Consider the following 22,017-nt stretch of genomic DNA (forward strand, 5'->3'; position numbering starts at 1 on the left):
AAATGTTTTTATATATAATACAATGTTAACATATTATATTTTAACTTTTACCTTTTATCAACAATTTTTTCAATAAGTATACACAACTGATTCATAAGTTCAAGTAAAATTACTTATTTATCGGTCCAATAAAAATATTGAAACCGGCTTTCAAAGAAACGTTTTCAAACCATAACGGATGCGGTGTTATAACAACTTTTTTATCGGTAATAAACTCTAGCTTAATTTTGAGTTTAAGTAATTATTATTGTTGCATTATGCTAATTAAATAATACAATCGAAGAATAAAGATTGAATATTTTTCATCAGTTCAAAATGGTAAGTTTTCCAATCAGTGGGTTAACCTGTACTCCTTCCTAGCAATATTAAATAACTTTATTTCAATGCTTTCTTACAGTTATTCTATTCATTCTTTAAATCTTTAATTGGGAAGGACGTGGTTGTAGAATTGAAGAATGATTTAAGGTGAGTAAAAAAAAGGAGACATTATTGTATAAGAATGTTTATAAAAAGTAACCTAATGCAATCTTTGTGTTTAGTATTTGTGGCACTCTGCATTCTGTTGATCAATATCTTAACATAAAGTTAACAGATATAAGTGTAACCGATCCTGATAAATATCCTCACATGGTTTGTAACTTTTATAATCTTTGTTATAAGTGTAGTATAAAAAATATAATAGAAAGTAAAAATATATTACATTTCAGTTGTCCGTGAAAAATTGTTTTATTCGTGGATCAGTGGTACGTTATGTACAATTACCAGGAGATGAAGTGGATACCCAGTTATTGCAAGATGCTGCACGTAAAGAAGCAGCAGTTCAAGCAAGATAGTTTATAGCATTATTAGATTTAAAAATCGTTTATTATATATTATTAAAATCAATGATAATATATAGTAAGTATACAAATTATAAATTTGTGTAAGTTTATATTAATGTAATGTTATAGATACATTATATCATATAAAGAACAGGAATGTTACAAAGAACACGTGTAACCACAGGAATACAAAATAATGTTATGTATTATTTATAAATGTTTTGATACAAATAATAAGTGTATAAAAATATAAATATATACATTTATATATAGTACGAAATCAAATAAAAATTTAATTTATGCATCTTTTGTCCATTCTACCAGTGATTTATCGAACCAGATATATTTACCTTTTATATCTGTATTTTCTGGTAATAATGCAGCAAAAACAGGAGCTACAGCACCTTGATCAGGTGTCAATGTTCCTTTATGACTAGTCATATCAGTGTCCACATAACCAGGATGAACAGCATTTACTGCAAGATCTTCTCTAGAGTCTGAATTAAACATCTTTTGATGAACTCTAGCCAAAGCAGAGACCCCCACTTTGCTTGCAACATAGGCAGAATTTGACCAACCATTTTCCAAGTGTGTGTTTGTTTTTGCAGTACTGAAAGTATATATTTGAAGAATTTAATAGTGGAATAAAGAAAACTATGCTCTGTTATACTATAATTACTAATTCAACATACTTAACAAATTCATGCATGATGTTATCTAATTCTTCTTCTGTAAGATTTGGATCAGAAAATCGTTTCCTCAATGATTCACTAGGAATTAGTGACAATCGACCAGAAGAACTTGATACATGAACTACGCGAGCATGTGGTTTCAACAGTGGATAAAGTAAGGTACATACTTTTCTTAGAGCAAAATAATTTACTCTAACTGTTTCTTCAGCTTGTACAGAAAATGGTTCCGTAGCAGCCATCTATATATAAAACAGAATATAAATATTATTAAAGGAAAAAAAAGAAAAAATTAATATATAAATACCTTAAAGGCAATTGCAGCATTATTGACTAAAATATCAAGACCTCCGTATGTTTTTTGCAAGTAATCACGAAAAGTAGAAATACTGTTTTCATCCGTAACATCAAGTTGGTGGAACTTAGGTGTTAAACCTTGATCCTCTAATTGTTTAACAGCATTTTGCCCACGGTTAACATCACGAGCTGTTAAATAAACGACTCCATCAAATTGCTTACAAAGTGCTTTTACAATGGCAAATCCAATGCCTTTATTTCCACCGGTTACCTAAATGTTCGATTTATGTGATTATTAACGCATATACTTATATACTTATAACTGTTTAGTATTTTTACGTGATTCTTATGCTAAATATATAAATTATTGTACTAACCACAGCTACACGTGTCATATTAATTACTACTTTTGCAGAGCTTCTTTCGAAAGAATGAAAATAGTAATCCGAATAGGTTACAATTATTACACCACTTCAATAATGCCAACCTGTTTGAGAGACTGACTCAACCATTATATAACCGTACATATATATACACACACACACACTATCAGTATTTAATATTGTTATCTGTAAACGTGATTATGATACCTCTACTTCTGTTATCTCTTTATTTTTTCATTATATACATTTTTATTGCAATGAAACATGTATGCACATTTTAAAGAACAAATATTTCTTATTTACGCTGTTTATTACGGTTTATATTTTCACTAAATAATTCATTTATATTTATATGTTTAAGTTAGTATATCTAAACTAGCTATTCTATATTGTCTCGTTTGAATATTTCTGACAAGAACAAAATTGTATTGTTTGTTAATTAGTTCAGTTAATGAATCTAATGTTATATATCCAAAACCTATGCCCTTTGCTTCAGCAAAGGAAAAATCACCCATTGTTAAATAGCCCATAATTTCTCTATCACAGGAATGCCGTACATTGTTACACTCTGGAAGATACAATTGCATCATCTTTTGAAATTGCTTAAATACAATTTCACGACTAAATTTTAATAAATTTTTGCTCTTATTTTCATGATCATCAGCTTGAAAGTCTTTGATTAAAATCTTGCTTATGTTATCAGTTAATTTCTTTTTATGACGAATTCTTTGTCTTCTTAAACGTTTTAGAAGAATTAAGTGATTTTTTCGTGAAGTTTTACGAATAATTTCATTTCGATCAAAATTTAATTTTTCAACTGGACCTGACCACTGTCTATTATGTTTAAACTGGTTTACATCCTCTGCTGTTGGCATACATATTACTGCAAATCTTTTAGGACATCCTTTTTGTAAAATGGTTACTTTTACTCTAACTAGATAATTTCTATCTTCTAATGCATTTTGTAAAGTAAAATTTGATGTATGATTAATTGGTTTATTTTGCTTTCTTTTATTACTTTCTTCAGCTCGTAAACTGTCCCTCAACAATTTTAATAAATGTCGATTTCTTAATACAGAAAATTCTTCTGTGCCTGTCCATTCTTTCATCAGGATTTTCCACTCACAGAAGAAAGGACTAGAAATTCCTAATTTAACAAAATTTACACGTCTATTTGGTGGATAACGAAAATATTTTTCTCTTAATTCTAACTTTGTACTCAATGCTTCTCGTGCATAAGCAGGTGTATCTGGATCATTAATATCTGGTGACCGTATATTTCCATATTCAAATGCTATAGATTTTGATTCCCTAAATGCACCAACTCTTACACAACGAAATATACATGCAAGCCAAAATGGCATTGCCCAATTGGCAGGGAATATAATATCTATACTTGAACCTAAACCTATAAGAATATGCTTGTCAGTATCAAATACTTTTTTACTTAAGGTAAGTTGTTACTGAAAATTACCTGCATTACCAGTTCCAGGTTTCTGAATTAGGAGTATAGGTATTTTTGCCATGATTTCTTCATTGAAATATCTATCATTACTTGTGCCAGGTACTAAACATTTGCTTCTTAAATTATTTATTGTACTTGTCCTTACACATTCTTTACTAACTTTATCCCGTATTTCCTTCTCCCAAATTGGACTCGAATTTGCACTCGTAGGAGGCATTGGCATTATTTCAATATCCTGTATCTCTCTTAATAGTTTAACTCTTTTTTGAGGCAGATGAAACCTAGGATCTAAGATGGTAAATCCAAGAACAATATTTGGTGGCAATTGACTAGGAGACTGTAATGTTTTCAACACGTGCCATAACTGCCTTTGAATTTTTAAAGATTCAACATTTTCGGGGTTATTGTAATATTCTATATGCCATGACTTAAGCTCTCCAATTTCTGCCTCGTGATCCATTTCATTTCCCCCAGATTGCATTACATTTGAAGGATTGGTTTTAGAAGACATATTTTTATTTGGTAGATGAAGAGCATCCGTTAAAACACTGATTGTTAATGGACCATAAAATCGGAATCGATTGAAGGTATTTCTATGAATACTCATATTACAATTATTTCTGTTAAAATATTGTTTGCATTCTGTAGGCATATCATTTGTAGATTCACATAATTCAAATTCGAAACTGGGTATAATTTCCGCGACAAAGTCATCTAAAAAAGAAGGATGAACCCAGATCCAAATTGTCCTGAAATTAAGTTGACTTGATCTCCACAAAAAGTGTACGTGACCAATCGGAGATCGCGGGTATCCATTTTTCTTAAAAAACATTACGGTGCCTTCACGCACACCCGTAATAAAAATTTTCGCTGCAAACGTTAATTCGAGCGGGTTGCAATGACTTTTTAAAGTTTCCTTCAAAATCTCCTCTGGACCATTTATCTCGACACACGTATAATAAGAAATATCTTGCATCAAGCAGTGCCTTGCGACAGCACGGTAATTAGCTTTAAAACATTTATCATTCGCGTAACTCGCGATTCTGTATCCCCATTTTTCCGTCATGTGAAAACGTTTTGCATGCCAAATATGAGTTTCTAGCCAAATTTTGGTTCGCTGCCTTCGATTATATTCCGAAAGCAAATTACGCGGTCGCCTGCGATATTTGCGCGACGGCCTTTTAATTTTAGGCGGCAATCCAGATTTAGTCATTTGATTTAAATGCGCCTCTCTCAATCTGCGCGGCAACCGTTTTACATTGTGAGACATGATGCGTCTACGCATATACACGGGAAGCTTTTGAAATACGAGTTTTGTTTGTTGAGGATTCTCTGTAAATAAATAATTTTAATTAAATAATCGCATATACATGAATTTCGAAGATTATTTTTATATGAAGATCTAGGGGTATAGTGATTTAAGGGTCTAGGAATTTAAAAATATATGCCTTCATATAATACATACACTATTTTGTGTAATATCTTAAATAAATAGATATCACATAACGTACCTATAGAATATGTCATTGCAGCAATTTCGCTAGCTCTCGAAGAAACAAGTTTCATAATATGTACTTGAGGTGGTAATTTTTCAGAACCACCTAAAAATTCGTCGAACTGCTCGTTTCCCGCCATCTTTTGTCTATAACGATTTAAATTTTTGTTTACACTGAACTAACCAAAAATTCGTGAACTTGTTCTGTACAACGAATATATACTAATAAACCAAAATAACAATAAAATACAATCGGAGGTCATAAACAATCAATATGGTAATAATTGACACATGTGTAAGTTATAAATGAATGTTACATTATTTAATGTTACTCGAACTTTTCATGTGAAAGTTGCACGTGTCAACAAAAAGCATGACTAAAAATATCTCTCTTTGAACACAGAATCGCTTATGAAATCCAAATTTAGCATAAACTACTTCACACGACTATCTGTAGAGGGCGTTCCATGACAATGAGAATTAGACCTAAGGACAGAGAACAATGCAATAATTACTCGTCAAACCGTGTAAACGCAATATGCGTATGATTGTGCTACTATCTAAATATTCGTTATCCAATAAGAAATCGTGGTATGGAATGATATATCAAATAGTAAAAGTTTCATTGGTTAAACAATTGATTGCGCATATACTTGGTAAAAATCATGGAATTAATATTTAGAATTTATTAGTAATTTATAATTCGCATAACAATAATATTCAATTTCAATTTGCTTACTGTTCAATGTCTAAACATTTAAAAGCGCATTTAGACTGAACGAGCGAATGTTCATTTTTCCCCCCATTTCGACGAAATTTAAACATAAACGAGCATTCTTCCGTTATTGAGCAATTACTTCCTGAATTGGATGCTGAACGCGAACGAATGCTCTAGTAACGAAGAGCACTTGCTCGTCGAATAAATTCAGTAAAACGAGAGTCAATCCAGTGCGATTCAACTTGACGTGATTTAATATAGTAGATTTCAAATCCATAGGATTCAATTTAATCTCACTGGATGCAATCTGGTGCGATATATCTTCACATATTTTAATTTTTTGCATTTCAATTAACATGATTCGATTCTATAGAATTCAAGTGCACAAAATGCAATTCAATATATGTCAGATATAATTCAATTTGACTTATTTTAATCGGAAACGATTTGATTTGACGCCATTTAATTGAATGCGATTCAAATTGACGCGAATCGATCCACCATTTGGAACACTCGATAGTTCACACAATTAGTTCGTTCGATGTTCGTTTCTACTGAACGAGCACGAACGAATGCTCTTGCTCTTGGTCCACGTTTTCGCTCGTTCAGTAAAAACGCACCTTAACATGATCCTTCTGCTAATGTCAAGACCCGCGCCTTGAAATAGTCGCCATCTTTGCGACTGGGTCGCATCCCTGAATTTGGCCCGTCGTATGTTCCGCGCAGCTTTATGTAGTGTCAGAGAAAAAAATCGTTGAAAGTTGATGACGAAGACGGCAAAACGATTCGGCTAGACCGGATAAGCGTTCGAGCTGTGCCAAGAGTGTAGGCCAGCGCGAAAGTGAGTGGAACGCGTGGGGCTTACGTTCTCTTGGCCTCGCTACAGTACGTGATAGAAATTTCGGCATTTGACAAGTGACACATCGAATCGTATTTAGCTTTGTTTGCGCGGTGATAATTAGACTGTAGCTGGAAATTCGTTGTCCGGCCTGTTACCGGCTCGTATGCCATTGTAGTGTGTGTGTTCGAACATTTTTTTCTGTCGCGGTGTATAAGAAAAATGAGTTGTCAACGTAACGCTGGCAAGATCACAGTGCCGGATGAGCTGCGAGACATTCTGTTGGAGTTTACAATTAGCTATCTGTTGGAGCAACCAGTGGATATCATCGACTATGCCGTAGGTTTTTTCACGCAACTTCGGGAAAGTCGTCAAACTCAGATAATTCCGGCCCCTGCGCAGACCTGCTCTTCTACGCCGGACGAGTCCGTCGATGAAGGTAAGCCAGCGAATTTTCATTCGGGATGCGACTTCTCATCGCGTCCAGTATTCGCCTCGTAGCCGTGCGATATACATTACGTTTCGTGACTTTGAGCGCGCGTTAGCGATATCGTTTCAATCTAGAAACTGGACTTTGTTTCAGAAATTTGACCAGTGTGATTGCATTCAGTGATTCTCGTGTGACTTTGTGAAAAATTTGCATACGCGTATATATCCATGGAAACCGGTATGTTCTGAAACCGTTGGTTTATCTATTGAATTTAAAACTTTCAAACTTGAAATTTATTTTGTTCACGATACCGTTTCGAGTAATCGGCGACATTAATATTTCTTTGAAATATTTTTAGCGCAACCTCGAAGATAAAAGAAAACATAGCCTGTACGATCGTTGAATTTTGCATTGACATTTCTTTCGTTCGTTACAGAACCGCCGGTTGCAAGGTTCGCAACGAGAAGGAAGAGTGTGTTCGCGGAAACCTACAATCCCGAAGAAGACGAAGAAGACGATGGAGTCAAGGTACGTTGTTTTGTGTTTATAGAGTGATCTTTTCCGCCGTTTCTCCAACGAACCTTAATTGTTTTCAGTGACATTCCTTTTTTATTCTCCTCTGTATGTACATTCCTTATTATACTTTTGGACACGTTACGCAAGGAACCATGTTGTCGATAGTACATATCCTCGTGCTGCTCGTACCACGCTGAATCGATAATCGATCGATTTCGTTTTAATCGGACCACACGGCAAGAATCGACCACGATGCGGAAGACGATTCGTTAAGAACGTTCGCTTTACTGTCTTTCAGCCGAACACGTTCGAGTCGCGGAGGGTACGAAAAGCCCATTTATTCCGGTACATTGGAATAAGACAAGGATAGGGTTAATTAACGGGTTTCGCGTTGATCCTATATATTTGTACACACACGTACACGTGCACGAAGCGTATAAAAGCTAAATATGGATGTTTTATGACTCGTTCAAGTAATAACAAGAGCGAGCGAGAGAAACCGCACGTGGTACCCAGAAGACGATGCCGTTTCGACTGAGGCCAGTTTTTTTATAGGTTAAATATACGTTGATCACCGTATATATCGTTCCTGCGATATAGGATACAACTTTTTCTTTTTTCCTATCGAAACACCGTACTCAGGCTGTGCGGGTGACGAAACGAGATGATTTACTTTGCTCGACGATGCGAGCGATGTACCTTTGTGACGTCAGAGCGCGTGTTCGATAACCTGGTACCGACGTGACTTACATATGTATGATATACGTACGTACACGTGAACGTGTTCGTGAACGAGAGAGACAGAGAGAAAAGAGGGAGACTGGTAAGGCCGTCAGATCGGGATCGTACTGCTCGAAAGCATTTCAAAAGGCAACGTTGATCTCGATTATCGGGAACCTGAGGCTATTCAAACTGATCGAAGAAGCATCCTAATGTACTGGGTGATTTAACAAAAACAAAGCACTTAATCGTCTTATTGTTAGCTATAATTGGAAGTATTTAGAACAGAATAATTCCGTAAGGAGAATATTTGTTTTCCGGATCAAAGTCGTCGATTATATTGTAGAATAATTGGAACCGTGCTAGATGTTGTTCTATGCACGTATTTCGTTATTGCAATTATAACCAGTGTAGATCAATACAGAAGATAGTCGATTTGATTATTCCTCACGTAAAAAACGTGATACGTAAGCTTAAAATAGTTAGAGGGTCATTTACTCGAACGACTTAATTGCTCAGCAAGGTACATCAAAAGTTTCGTCATGCGAAAAACGTTAAATTCACCGTTTTTCTTTCCAGCCGAAGAAGTTACTACTATCTTATCATTCTACTTTATCATCACCCGTTGTATAGCCACGCGCTTTATCGCCGTGTGTCGTATATGTAGTCGCGTGTTATATCGCCGCTACAGAAACGAAATAAGAGCGTGCGTTATATCGAGAACGTAGATTTCAAAGTCTGTAAATGTAGACAAGTTAGCTCAAAATTCTACTTTCGCCAAGATTTTCAATTTCCTTCGTGTTTCAGTCCGAGTAATTAGATAACGTCAGCCAACACTCCGAGTAGGGTTTGTGTTTTAAGTTTGTCATTTCATCTTGTGCAAAAGTTTGCTCTCGACACTGATTTTACAAACTAGATACGTCGAGAAACTTTGAGGAATCGTTAATTGCACGCGTTCAAACTGACGTCCAACATTATCTCGCTATTAGGATGCAGATGAATCCAATTGAAACGTTGTTCCTTCTCGGAATGAGAACGTGTAACAAGCGTATTGTGGATCAGTAATGCATTCGTTACTTTTGTAATAGTAACAGATGTTCCGAGAGACAAACAGAACGGACTAAAGGTTAAAACTCGAAGCTGCTTTAAAGGATAAAAAATAGCTCCGATAGAAACAATGGTATTATAATGCCATTAAGAAACTTTGAAGACCAATTTCTGCCTTATTCGAGAAAAGTACGTGCTGAAATTTTGCAGAATTATCTCTTTCGGGTTATCGTATAATACCCCAAAGTTTGGAGTCGATTCTTGCTTTGAACATTGTGCGCCCTCCCTCTTAGATTTGTTTATCCTTGTCTTGAATTTCTAAAAAAAGCTGATCGAGGATGCAGAACATCTGTAGGCAAGCAATAATAGTAACCTTCGTCGTATCATTTCCTATGAATATTGTACTAGACAAACTAGATGATAGCCTAGAATTATTACTAAAATAATTTCACTTTTTCTTACTGTCGTATCGACTGCTGATAAACGAAACGTAAGATCGTTAAAGAGAGTTCGATTTTTCTTTTTTTTTCAAACTTACCGTACTGTGCAATCTACCCACGCGTATCTAATGGAAAACCCTTTCTTTTTATAACTTACACGTATATTCAAGCCTAGCGTTATCGATCGATCACGCTGCAATTAAGTTATAATATCGATGCGTGTCGTACGAGGATCGTAATTTCTCGACAATTTACGAAGCTACTCTGAAGCAAGCGTTTATACACTCAATTATTATTCATTTGTTGGTAATTGAAGGAGAAATTTGATTGATCGGAAAAGGGCAAACAACCACGCGCAAGTTAATTAATTTTTACTGTAATTTCCGTTCGAGGATTTAAGCATTTAGCTAAGTAGCGACTAAATCTGGATGAATTTCCTATAAATTGGTGAGAATTTTATTGCGACGATTAAACTCGACAATTGTATATTAACGATAGTTCATTGGTTACAGATGGTACACCCGAAGAGCGACGAGCAACGGCAGAGGCTCAGCGAGAGTGTCAAGAATATTCTTCTGTTTCGGGCCCTAGATGAAGTAAGTTAAACATAGTACGCACTCGCGTACAAATTTACGTGTAGCTGTATGTAATGGAAATGAGAATACAGAACGACGAGGGTTCGCGCAACTCGTGGAAATGCCAACGAGTACGTGCAATCTGCTCAACCTGGGATCCAGACTAGTGATGGATTCAAGTATTTCACTAACAGGTTCGAACATTGACCGACCAAATTCGAACGATCTATAAATATTTTAAGAACAGCAATTTGAACGCAACCAATTCGAAGACATGCTTTAGAAGATTTATTCCAACACTATGTTCAACAATGTTCTGTCATTTACTTGGTTAATGCTATTATTTCGTTCGCATAGAATTTTTATTGTTTCTGACGTGATCCTAGGAAAGTTTAAGACGTGTCCACAATACATATTGGAGCAGGGCTTACCTAACTTTTATGGGCCAAGTCCAGCTATCGAAAGCTGTCACTTTTTGCGATCTACCCGCTTGTAATGCATTGCTTTTCAAAGTTCTAAAATTTAAAAATCAAACTTCCGAGGTCGAGTTTGACCATTTTCAAAAGTCCCAAAAATCTGAACGTCCTATAGTAACAGAATATTAATAAGAATGAACTTGATCCCATCACTAATTTAGGCGCTTGGGAAGCGTTACTACGGCGGGGCAAGTTAAACTGGATACAAATATAAACGTGTAACGATCGTGTCGTTCTTCTCGATGCTTGCTTTTAATTCCTCTTGGAAATTGTTCAATTCCTTGGTAATTACCGTGGGGTACACGAATCGCGCGACGTATGGAACGTTTGCCGCATTTAAATCATATACCGAGGTATCCCGTGTGTAACTGGGACACTGGCTGCAGCTTTGAAACGATTAGAAATAGAAGGAACGTCACGAGGCAAATGGCCTCAGATTCTTTGCATTTCTGCGCTGGTGTTTTAAAATGATCGCTTTAAAAGGTATTTTTAATGTACCATATCCTTCGATATATACCTTTGTCCTGGTTATGTGGGATATTTTATCTACGCGGCGATATTCATATAAATGGTTAATTAAATTAAATAACGATGATATTTGATGTCATCGTTATCTTGCTACAGAGTAGAAACAAATCATTATTTTGAAATATTGTAAATAAGAGTAATGACAAATTTGCAATGCTCTTTAACTCTTGATATAACTCGGAGAGAGAACTTGATATAAAATTTCTTATCTTCATAAACAGAAAACGTGCGCAAATAAGGCAAGTGGTGAGACATTTTTCCTCTACAATTCCTGTTACCTGAGAAAAGCCTAAGTTGCACGTGAACGTGCATTTAAAAAAAAAGCAAGGGGCAAGTCCATTGGACTTACCTTGACCGGCTAAAGGTTAAAATATCATGTCAACCCGAGACCAGGTAGCTTGAAATTACGGGACAATTATCGCTGCTGTTCTCTAATATTAGAAAACAGAATAGTAGAGGTTTCTAGTCATGAAATATTCAAGGCACGCATACATACGCATCGCGCGAATTCTTTTGCAGGAACAAATGGCGGACGTGTTGGATGCAATGTTCGAGAAAACCGTACAGCCGGGGGAATTCATTATCCGACAAGGTGACGACGGTGACAATTTCTACGTCATCGAGAGGTAAAATATTCTTCGGTAACCAATTATTTACTGTAATTTCCATTAACGCGTTAGATAGCCTGTCAAATTTCATGCGTATTTTGTTGCACGACGCAATCAAAATGATTAATTGACACGAAATTATTGAAATTTTCTAATTTACTCGTATTATCCATGTTACGTCAATGGTATCAATAACTTTTACGTCATGCAACCTATCATTAAATTCCTGTTTTATTTCCAACGAGAATGTGGAGATTTAAGGGTATTGCGAATATTTGGATTTAAAAATATAAAAAAACCTTGAAGAAAATACAAGGAAAACCCAAAGAGAATCCAGAGTGATCAGTGGGAGGACCTAAGGAGAGCCCCACCTAATCAGGATTACCTTCATCACTCTCGTTCGAGAGTTAATTAATTTGATTGAACAAAACTGGGGTTGCTAGAATAAAGCGATAAGAGCCGCTCATGGGAAATAGCTGATTCAGTTGTCGTTTATTGGTTTCAGAGGAAAATTCGAAGTGTACGTGAAGGATCAATCGAACACAGAATCAATGATACACACGTACGATAATTGTGGTGCTTTCGGCGAACTCGCGCTTCTATACAATATGCCCAGGGCAGCGAGTATCAAGGCTATCACTCCTGGCACACTATGGGCTATGGATAGACAAACTTTCCGGCGTATTCTTCTCAAATCCGCCTACAAGAAACGCAAGATGTACGAGGACCTTATCAACAAGGTCCCGATGCTCAAGTCTCTCGAGGCAAGTTTCCAAACGCATTGCGGTAAAAATAAATACAGACTGGATTGTTTAACGATAACTGGATAAGATACAGATAACAATCACCGATAATCACTTGCTGTTTTGATAATATCGGATTTAAAGAACAAATTAAAATCGCATTACAAAAGACTGCTTTATCTAAGTAAATATTGGACAATTCAAGTATGTACTTTTGATTTTAGTATCACGATAGTTTTAAATCTCGAAAAACCACTCGTTCAAAGGGCTGTTTCTAGAAGTGCTACGCTTAAAAAACTGACAGTACTATCAACAATGAGACATCACTTTGGTATCATGCTGCTCCGCAGCTAATAATTCTAGTAATTGAAAGTTAGATTGGTAACTTCAAGATTGACCTTTGGATCTTTTTTGTCTTTAGCCATACGAGCGCATGAATCTAGCGGATGCTCTGGTACCAAAGCAGTATACAAACGGTGAACAGATAATTAGACAGGGCGACACAGCCGATGGGATGTATTTCGTGGAAGATGGCGTCGTCAGGATCACCATACTCAGCGACCATGGTCACGAGATTGAGGTACGTTAACGTGTTTGCTTTTCATTTTCCATCGCGTAACATAATTGCGACGATCATTGACCTACATAGCTTCATATGACGAGATTGGTATGATGGCTGCCAGGAGACTGGCGCACTAATTACGTTGTCAATTGTATAGATGTCATTTGGTATTCTATTTGATGTCACAGATTAACAGAGTTCCCGCTGGTGGGTATTTGGGCGAGTTAGCGCTCGTGACACACAAACCTCGCGCTGCTTCGGCCTACGCTGTGGGCGACGTAAAGCTGGCCTGTAAGTTCATCTTCAAGATTAAGTAATTTCCTCTTCTTTCTACCCTTTCCCAGCCATAGACATAAATAAAAAGTAAGACAAGAAGCGGCCAAACTAAGGTGAACCGGTCAAAATCAGATGGTATAATGGAGAGCTCGTTATGTATCGTGTTGCAACGTTTTACCCTTTTTTGGACTTCTTTTCAAACTCCTCGTTATTACATGTGGATGACCTTTCAATTTCTACATACGCATCTGAATTAGATAATTCCTTGTCTTGATTTTTATTTTCGTTTAAATTGTTCCCATTTCGCTGCTTCAGAAATTCTGTACACTGGCAGACGGATGTCTGTGTCGTTCTAAATGCCAACGAAAATATCTTATATTGAACTTTAAACTGGCGTAGGTGGTATCTGTGTTCAAATGAAATTTGGGAGAAGAGAAATGGATCACGGATCCCTACTTAGTTTTGAGATTGAGAAGACCTTTTTTAAACGGAATATCTACCACAACTTGAGATTATCAATTTTCCTTTCTATTTTATAAGTGAATAGAATCAATACCGAAACATTTCGTAATTAGATTTTATTATTAGTGATACGATGTTCGTGCTTCAGAGTTCTCGACGATTTTTAAGTTTCGAACATTCGTATACGAGGCAACACGGTTTACACAGATTGTCCGACGTATCTTTATGAGGCACTTGATTCTTAAAAATGATTGTTCCAGTTCTGGACGTAGAAGCATTCGAGCGTCTGCTTGGGCCTTGTATGGAGCTTATGAAGCGTAACATCGACGATTACGAGGATCAGCTAGTCAAGATCTTTGGCAGCAAGGCTAACATTACTGATATCCGATGAACTGTTCGCCGACAGTGATACGTTGCACTGCTGTACTAAAGGTACACAAACAAATCTTTCGTACAGTAATGTAAAATGAGCACAAACTTGTACCACCCACTTTATGAATCTCATCCGCGTGTTTTCAAACATCATCTCAAGTCGACTTTCGTAATGACTGTTCACTTAGACGTGTACCAGTATGAATCGTCGTTAATAGTTACCAAGTTTGTACCTATAATACACACACACACACTGAAGGAAAGAACAAAAAAGCAAAAAGAAAATCCAAAAAGAAAACTGTAGGCATCTCGACTGTTCGTGTCTGCGTCACAGTACTGAAGTGAACTTTCTTAAGACTGCATCGGATCAAGAAGTATTAGCCTATCTTGTCGTGTGCTCGAACCGTTAACAAGATAGAAGTCTGAGTATTAAGTAAGATTTTCATTGAATCGTTTATAAAAAAGAGCAGAGAATGGAAATATCTCGGAGTGATGCAACGTATCAACAAACTCCTAGCACGCAGTTCTCAGATGATGTACCTTTTAACGCCATTCTTTATTCTTATACTTGACGTCTCTTGGGAGCTGTTGTCTCAAGTTTAAGGATCAGATCGATTATGATTATTTCGATAATATCTTCGGTGATACCATCGAAGATCAAGATACTGCTCAAGTGTCTTGCGTTACGTTTTCTTCGCCAAGTAGAAGGAGAATTTTTATTGATAGCTTATCGTCAAACTATTAGCTTAGTTATGAAAATGAAAAGAAACGCTAACATAGAAATACACTGGTTAAAAAAAGAACTTTTCGTAATCGGTGTATTTCCACGTCAACAGCTATAACGCTGAGTTAGAAAGATTAAAATCTAAAAAGGCAAAGAGCACAACAGGCAAGTTAGAGCAATTACTTAGTACCTATGATACTGCAATTTTTAAAACGTGGGAAACAGTAACTATTTTCTATGAAGAACGTATAAGCATTTATGTTAATCCTTCGGTAAGAAAGATGTGGAAGATTGGGGGCGGGGGTTAAAGAGAATTTCATCTTGAAAACTTTCGATATTTCCATATAACAGTGTCTCGGTAGAAAGTATCTCTCTGTCTTACATTTAACAGAACGATTTTCCTAATTCCCATGTTCCTAGTTTGATCATTTTTTTGCTCTTTGCATCGATCAGAGATAAAAAGAAGAAAGTATTACGAGACATGCATCATTCATGTGTGGCGCACAATACAACAAAAATTTATTTAATTGTTCATATAATATATATATATATATATACATATATATATACGCGCACAAGAAATTATGTAACATCAATATAATATCTGTCTGTGCGTATATTATTTATATTTGTTATCGCTTATCGTCGTTTGTTACGATTTGAAATAGAATGCTTGCTGTGTAGCGCACATCGTCGTATTTTTTAATCGCGAAACGATACATTATTTTTCTCTTTTTTTTTCTAAATAGCAAAAATGTTAATCGATAACACGCTATAACAGTCGTAGTCGCGTCACTTGTGTAAACAGAGCTATTTATTTTCAAAATTTGTGTGCCATTATCGCAGAAAGCAAAAAAAGAACGAATTAAATAAACAGCTATCTCTTATTGTAGACTCGAATGCGCAACCATATATTTTCATGGTGTTCGTATACCTGGTGTTTGTGGTTGATCACAGGTGCTAAACGATAAACCAACAAGTAAGAACCACGTTTTTTCTAATTCCGTCGTATTTTTATCTATCGAGATCTTTATACTCGCTGTATGCTAATTAAAAGAAAAAAACATCATACGACAGTGTAAAAGAGATGGATGAGCATTCTGGTCTTCAACCTGTTCATGTGTGTCTTATTGGTGAATCCTGTTGACGAATATCGACCAAAAAGAAACCTATGAACCTATTTTTGTTACACGTGTATGGTACACGTTATACATGTATGATATACGTCTGGCATCGTGATGAAAACGCAGTCTCAAACTAATTTGAACGTTGTGCGAACAAGTGCGTGTTGCTAGTCACTTTTTTAACGACCATCGCGCCCTCTTTTCGCGAAACGGTCGGATATGTAATTTTTATTATAAAAGGAAAAAGCAGCTATGTATTCATCGTGCGACTGAAACTCACTTACATAAGTGGTAAACTTTCCAAATAATATCACAATCGCAGGAGGGAAGGAGGAAGAGACTACTAGCGTATCGGAAACAAGGAGCAAGTCAAACAGCAATAGGGTTTAGAAGCGACGAACGTGTTTCGCGTCGTTCAGCCATTAACTTTAACGAATCTTTGTTCTCGTTTCAGTTCCTTCATATTCATCGAATGTATTTATTATTTAAGTTATCGTTGCAACAACAAACGTGTTTGGATAATGTCGTTAATTTTCTCGATTGTACGTGCCATTCTGTTCACTTGCTTTCAAGTTAAATGAAGCTTTTAGTCCTGTTTCCTAGTCTTCCACCGTGTCTCCAGACTGTGATATTATTTTTGACGGAGTACCTTATTCCTTTCATCTAGGTCTATGCTCGCTGAAGAGACATCTCCTCTCGTTGCGATAGCTTCCAAACGAACAGAAAGAAAGAAAAAAAAGAAGTAGAAGAGAACCTAGGAAATTATATCGTAGGATTGTCTCGACCAAACTCTGACCCTTGGACGGCGGACACGTAAATAGCGAAAATTTCGCTTCAATTTAATTAGCACCTTGACGACGTATATGTTTCGCCGAAGTTATTTCGAGGATTTGTTCATTTATTCTTCGGAAAGTCGATTAGTACCCCTTTCTGTGGAATTATTGTTTCGTCTGGATCACGATCGATCCGTCTTCGTCATTCGAGGGTTAATTATCATTGATTGTATCGTTAATGAAAGGTGATTAAAGAATTCCGATCGCGTTAACGTGTCGAGTAGATAGAACAAAATGAAGTTGGGCAATTATCAAGAGAAACGTATATGTATATTGCACACCGAATTGAAAAATGTACTAAATGTTTCATAACTCGTGGGACAAAATTTAGGTGTGATCAGAAGACACAAAGACAATGAAGGAAGATTATTAGTAAGAATGAATTATTTATTTGAAATTGTTTCGAGTAGCATTTAGCATTGTCAGATTATTTAAAATAACAAGTTCGTATCTCTATGCAAGCAGATAGGTGTGCTTCCATTAAAAATAATATCGTTCACTGATATTTATCCTTAACTGCTCAGATGTTATGATAAAAAAGACCTGTAGGAAGTAGGCCACATAATCACAGGGATCATGTCACAGATTCATCTGTCCCTCTTCTTTCCCATACCTCCATAACAAGACAGAATTGATCTATTATTTATACTTTTGTTCAAAATGATCTGTCGAACATATCCGTGAAATCGATTCACTGTATACCATTTGTGTCTCACACGTTATAAAACATGCTGTACATTTAAACACAAGTACTTATCTGTGCAGGGGCAACAGATTCAATGAATTAAATGTATAAACGCTTAAGTAGAATCGGTCCGATTCAACTGTGCTCTGTGTGTATCTACTAGTACGGTCTGCCTCTCTCCTAAGTGTTGCTCTTTCGTGCGTGCATGCACGCGTGTATGAATGTGTACGTATGAGACGACCGAGCCAGTTATTTATTATACTTGATTTGCATGAACCGTTATCCTATTTCGTCTGAACGTTTCGTGTCGTTGTCATTGAAGATAATCGAACAGTAGGTATAACAACTCGCGAACGAATCTCGCGTAATTTGTAATTGGTACACGGATTCCTTTCTTCGAGTTGTGCTCGTTCGAAGCGGTGCCAGGTTGCTTCGAATCGACGCAGTTCCATATCGTCTAGTCCAAATCGCGTCATCAAGACGGTTTCTTGTTTTCAACGTGCTAAGATTATTTTCTGATGCAGTTACGTCATTTCGTTGTTTCGAATCGATAGTAGTACTCGATATTTGCCTGCTCCAGGTGCTTCGCGAGCAAGGAGATTGCGAAGGCAATTTTCCGACAGGAAACTTATTTAGCAGGAAAGTATTGAGACGCTACTGCATAAATACGGATAACCGTTGTAATAACTGATCGTTGTATAAACATCGTGTTACACGAATATGATTTTTAGTGATTTTAATAATATTCAAAATTGTCTTTTTCCCATAAGGTGCGTCAACGAAACCCGTCGTGTTCCTCGCGTAGTTTCTATTTCCCAAGTGTTAATAATATCGACATCCGTTCCAGAAACAACCCATTCTTGCACGTATCTAAGTGTAACAGTCTCTTAGCGTTGGACCAAGTATCTTAAAAAAAAAGCTGGAAAACGGAGCTTGCGACTATTTTCCTAGCGCTTTTCTCTTCCCTTCTCGCGCGAGTTTTCTCTCGTTGTTTCTAATTCTATGGGGAAAAATGTAAAATGTCATCCACCTTAATTAGGTGACTGTACGTGTATCAAAGCTCATGACCGTCTGTGCGCGCGCGCGTATGTGTGTGTATGTGTGTATAAATAATAAGTTAAAAATGTAAACTGTATCGTCTCATTGTCGTCCTTGATACACCATCTCTGCCACCTCCGCGATACTATTGTCCCTAAAAAATTTCCTACGAAGTACAGCCTTAATGTTTGCGTTAAACTTTTAACACACTGAAAGCAATACGAGCAATTTAACTCGATTGCGTATCGACAATCGTCCACTATCATCGACAAGAAATTCTCATGATGACAGTTTAGTCTGTACACCGATTTAACCAGATTTGTTTTTATTTCAATGCGATACTGTTATGTATTTGTGATTTTTATATTTAATGTTTTAAATCGTTATACTACATGTTACGAATTCCATCACACAGGTGGGCAACTACGTGCAAATTTTATTTGGTTTTATAATCCGTCTCGAATACACAAACAGGAAACAGAAAAGAAATAACGTTGATCGTTTAACAGCAAATCAATCGCTAGAATAAAAGGAAGACTGGCTTAGATACCCTAGTATTTATTTAACGAATAAAACGATTGTTATTAGCCCTTTGCAGTTTATCGTCAAGTCTGAGTTACGAATACATTACTCGAGTTAATAACAGCAAAATGCAATCTCAGGAAAATTTTGTTTGTCGGTAGCTAATTATGTAACTTCTCCTTTTCCTTCCAACGTCAACAGACATGAAATTAAGATTACGTTCAAAATGCAAAGGGTTAACTCGAAAAAGAATGTATGTGTGATATCAAAGTTCGTGCTTCATCTATCTGTCGAGGAGAGAGAGAGAAAGAGAGAGAGCCTGCTACAAATAAAAATGTCACGATATTCGACTATGCGCTAAATAAAAAAAGTACATACTTTCATTGATGCAATCTATCATTTGGAAGTAAGGAATTGCAATTCGCAACGGTGAAATAATAGAACTTAAATAGGATGTTAGTGATACGTACTACGATATCAAGTATCGTTATTAAATGTTCCAACTGTATCGATCGTTGCTCGTGTAACGAGCAATGATCGTTACAAGAAACACATGCACACACATACACATTTCTGCTCTCCCTATTGTATTTTTTGATGCTCAAACCGTGATTGTTTTGCACGTTCGAGGCGAGCCAGTGTATATCGCTTCCGATGCGCGGTCCACGAGAGACGTGTACGTTTTAAGCTGGATTTAGATTTTATACACGTATACGCTTGCATAAGAACATCTCCAGTTACAAGAGAGAGAGAGAGAGTGAGAGAGAGAGAGACAGAGAGAGAAAGAGAGAGTGAGTGAGAGAAAAAAAGAAGATTTAAAAAACGAGAAAGAAAGCGTTGTAAACTACAAAAAAAGAAGAGCAGAGAAATAGTAATTATTATTAACGTACTTAACGGTTTTTCGTTTCACGATGTGTTGTAGCGTAACAGACGTGCACATACGTATTATATACATATAGATATATTATATACACAGAATTATATATATTAGATATGTCAATCTACATATATATTATATAGATATATATGTCGAGACTCGTTTCCAGCTGGTCTGATCGGGTATTACTTTAACGATTATAATTGCGTTAACCTGGCAGCGATGCGATTGCGAGTAAAACATTTGAAAGAGGTGCGTGCAATCACATAGGTTAATTATTATGATAGTCGTACCGTATCTCTATTGTCGTGCCTCGACGATAACTCTAGTGCATTGCGCGGGAGATAAAACAAATGTGGTAGTCCATCGACGATGAAAGTGAAAAAGGGAGGTACCGATTGATACTTCTGATACTATTCGATTCATAGAATATAATAATTGTATATGTGCGATCAAGAAACTCGAGTAAGTAAGCATCGTTTGTAAACCTAAATAATTAATATCTACCGTGAGAATTGGCGTTAAATGAAAACCTCGTTAATCCGTTGCAACGTGTAAATCCAATCATCGGATATTAATATCTAAGGGAATATAAGATTAATCGGATTCTCTGCTAATTCCTTCGTATGTATTGTTATTTATCTGAAGGGAATCGGTTCAATTAAGGGGCATACGTATACAATACACATACATGATTCGATTCGGTATTCCACTGAGCATGTGTACGTGATCTAATATTTGCGTTAAATTAATTGTTATTTCGCATTATCGTTCTACGGAAACGCCATTATGTGATTGTACCGAAAAGATAACGTTTCGGATACATACAAGTGGAAAACCATGGTATGCTTCATCCATACTCGATTAGACAATGATACGTAGCTACGTGCTTCTTCTACAATAGGCATGGCCAAGTGTCTCCCTACCAACTGTACGAACTCCACAATTCCGATGATCTGCCACCCTCTGCCCACCCTCTCTCCCTCACCTATAAATCAGCTTACAAGCCGCTGCTCCATGCATATTGTTTAGAAATTTAGAGATCTGGAAATCTGTAACTTTCAAAATGTCTAAGTTTCTAATGCGAGGTATCTCGAAACGAGATAAGGAAGAGCAATCGAATGATATATTTGGTGACATTTTCTTTCTATCGTTGTGAGCGAATTACTCTATATCGAGTATGCATCTGACTAAGATAAGAAGATAGCAAAGACACGTATGTAAATATGAGTGGGAATATTTCCTCTCCAGCTCAATAGAGTACGAAGGGATTTAGGAATGATAGTCGAATGTAACCTGCGATTCATCACTTGGTCATGCTTCTTCTACAGCATCACTGCCGGATTTAGTAGCGGTGTCTCCTTTTTTCTTTTTTTTTTAATTGGACGAGCGTACCTAATTTGACTTTGTAAATTTGAGCACAAAAATACTGTTCAAATCTGTATATTTTTCGTTGGTCGTATAAATTTGTTGACAATGATCACAAAACAGTCACTATCTGCTCTCGTATACTCACTCACTGTTCATAATGGTACAAGTGCGTCGGTAAATGCAACTTTTTACCGCTATCATTATGACAAATCGTTTACTTGTCTGTTCATTTGTTCGAGACGAGTTTGTATTCGAGAAGCCAGAAATATTAGACGTATGGTGTACTATGAATAGATAGTATAATGAAAATTAATATATAATAAATGAATGGACCTGTACACGTTTAATTTATTACTTTGTACAAAATTCCCCATCTGTTTTA

The 22,017-nt window shown here is 36.3% G+C and overlaps 4 protein-coding genes across 6 annotated transcripts; 2 read left to right on the forward strand and 2 right to left on the reverse strand.

Moving 5' to 3' along the window:
* The first annotated feature begins 93 nt into the window (after positions 1 to 93).
* LOC100877032 (U6 snRNA-associated Sm-like protein LSm2) lies at positions 94 to 1,127 on the forward strand. The gene is made up of 4 exons (XM_012293713.2): positions 94 to 318; positions 398 to 465; positions 540 to 630; positions 708 to 1,127. The coding sequence occupies exons 1-4, from the start codon at positions 316 to 318 to the stop codon at positions 831 to 833; spliced, it is 288 nt and encodes a 95-aa protein (XP_012149103.1). The 5' UTR covers positions 94 to 315; the 3' UTR covers positions 834 to 1,127.
* On the reverse strand, positions 1,009 to 2,350 carry LOC100877141 (carbonyl reductase [NADPH] 1). Its single transcript, XM_003706959.3, has 4 exons — positions 2,185 to 2,350; positions 1,818 to 2,078; positions 1,514 to 1,752; positions 1,009 to 1,431 (listed from the first exon to the last, which is right to left on the reverse strand). The coding sequence occupies exons 1-4, from the start codon at positions 2,200 to 2,202 to the stop codon at positions 1,119 to 1,121; spliced, it is 831 nt and encodes a 276-aa protein (XP_003707007.1). The 5' UTR covers positions 2,203 to 2,350; the 3' UTR covers positions 1,009 to 1,118.
* Positions 2,351 to 2,388: 38 nt separating this feature from the next.
* Pop1 (POP1 ribonuclease P/MRP subunit) lies at positions 2,389 to 5,580 on the reverse strand. Of its 2 annotated transcripts, none has more exons than XM_012293711.2 (3): positions 5,167 to 5,580; positions 3,674 to 4,987; positions 2,389 to 3,598 (listed from the first exon to the last, which is right to left on the reverse strand). In XM_012293711.2, the coding sequence occupies exons 1-3, from the start codon at positions 5,288 to 5,290 to the stop codon at positions 2,547 to 2,549; spliced, it is 2,490 nt and encodes an 829-aa protein (XP_012149101.1). In that variant the 5' UTR covers positions 5,291 to 5,580; the 3' UTR covers positions 2,389 to 2,546. The 2 variants fall into 2 exon arrangements, with proteins under 2 accessions (XP_012149101.1, XP_003707008.1); XM_003706960.3 differs by having other exon boundaries at positions 3,665 to 4,987; positions 5,167 to 5,577.
* A 931-nt stretch (positions 5,581 to 6,511) lies between these two features.
* On the forward strand, positions 6,512 to 21,973 carry Pka-R2 (cAMP-dependent protein kinase type II regulatory subunit). 2 transcript variants are annotated; one of them, XM_003706810.3, is made up of 8 exons: positions 6,512 to 7,145; positions 7,573 to 7,664; positions 10,372 to 10,455; positions 11,958 to 12,064; positions 12,552 to 12,810; positions 13,211 to 13,369; positions 13,540 to 13,642; positions 14,350 to 21,973. In XM_003706810.3, exons 1-8 carry the CDS (start codon positions 6,929 to 6,931, stop codon positions 14,478 to 14,480), a joined length of 1,152 nt encoding a protein of 383 aa, XP_003706858.1. In that variant the 5' UTR covers positions 6,512 to 6,928; the 3' UTR covers positions 14,481 to 21,973. The 2 variants fall into 2 exon arrangements, with proteins under 2 accessions (XP_003706858.1, XP_076397818.1); XM_076541703.1 differs by lacking the exon at positions 6,512 to 7,145 and adding an exon at positions 7,173 to 7,373.
* Positions 21,974 to 22,017: the final 44 nt, after the last annotated feature.

The sequence above is a fragment of the Megachile rotundata genome, chromosome 2, assembly GCF_050947335.1.
Source record: "Megachile rotundata isolate GNS110a chromosome 2, iyMegRotu1, whole genome shotgun sequence".
Classification (NCBI taxonomy): domain Eukaryota; kingdom Metazoa; phylum Arthropoda; class Insecta; order Hymenoptera; family Megachilidae; genus Megachile; species Megachile rotundata.

Bases quoted from the DNA above. Each gene is read 5' to 3' on its own strand.
- LOC100877141 (XM_003706959.3), bottom strand. The intron at 1,753-1,817 runs GTATTTATATAT...TTTTATATATAG, and splicing joins ATGCTGCAATTGCCTTTAAG to ATGGCTGCTACGGAACCATT. The intron at 1,432-1,513 runs GTATGTTGAATT...ATATACTTTCAG, and splicing joins ATCATGCATGAATTTGTTAA to TACTGCAAAAACAAACACAC.
- Pka-R2 (XM_003706810.3), top strand. From the start codon at position 6,929: ATGAGTTGTCAACGTAACGCTGGCAAGATCACAGTGCCGGATGAGCTG. The intron at 10,456-11,957 runs GTAAGTTAAACA...ATTCTTTTGCAG, and splicing joins TGTTTCGGGCCCTAGATGAA to GAACAAATGGCGGACGTGTT. The intron at 13,643-14,349 runs GTAAGTTCATCT...TGATTGTTCCAG, and splicing joins GGGCGACGTAAAGCTGGCCT to TTCTGGACGTAGAAGCATTC.
- Pop1 (XM_003706960.3), bottom strand. From the start codon at position 5,290: ATGGCGGGAAACGAGCAGTTCGACGAATTTTTAGGTGGTTCTGAAAAA. The intron at 4,988-5,166 runs GTACGTTATGTG...ATTTATTTACAG, and splicing joins TGCAATGACATATTCTATAG to AGAATCCTCAACAAACAAAA. The intron at 3,599-3,664 runs GTAATTTTCAGT...ATATTCTTATAG, and splicing joins ACCTGGAACTGGTAATGCAG to GTTTAGGTTCAAGTATAGAT.
- LOC100877032 (XM_012293713.2), top strand. The intron at 466-539 runs GTGAGTAAAAAA...CTTTGTGTTTAG, and splicing joins GAATTGAAGAATGATTTAAG to TATTTGTGGCACTCTGCATT. The intron at 631-707 runs GTTTGTAACTTT...ATTACATTTCAG, and splicing joins CTGATAAATATCCTCACATG to TTGTCCGTGAAAAATTGTTT.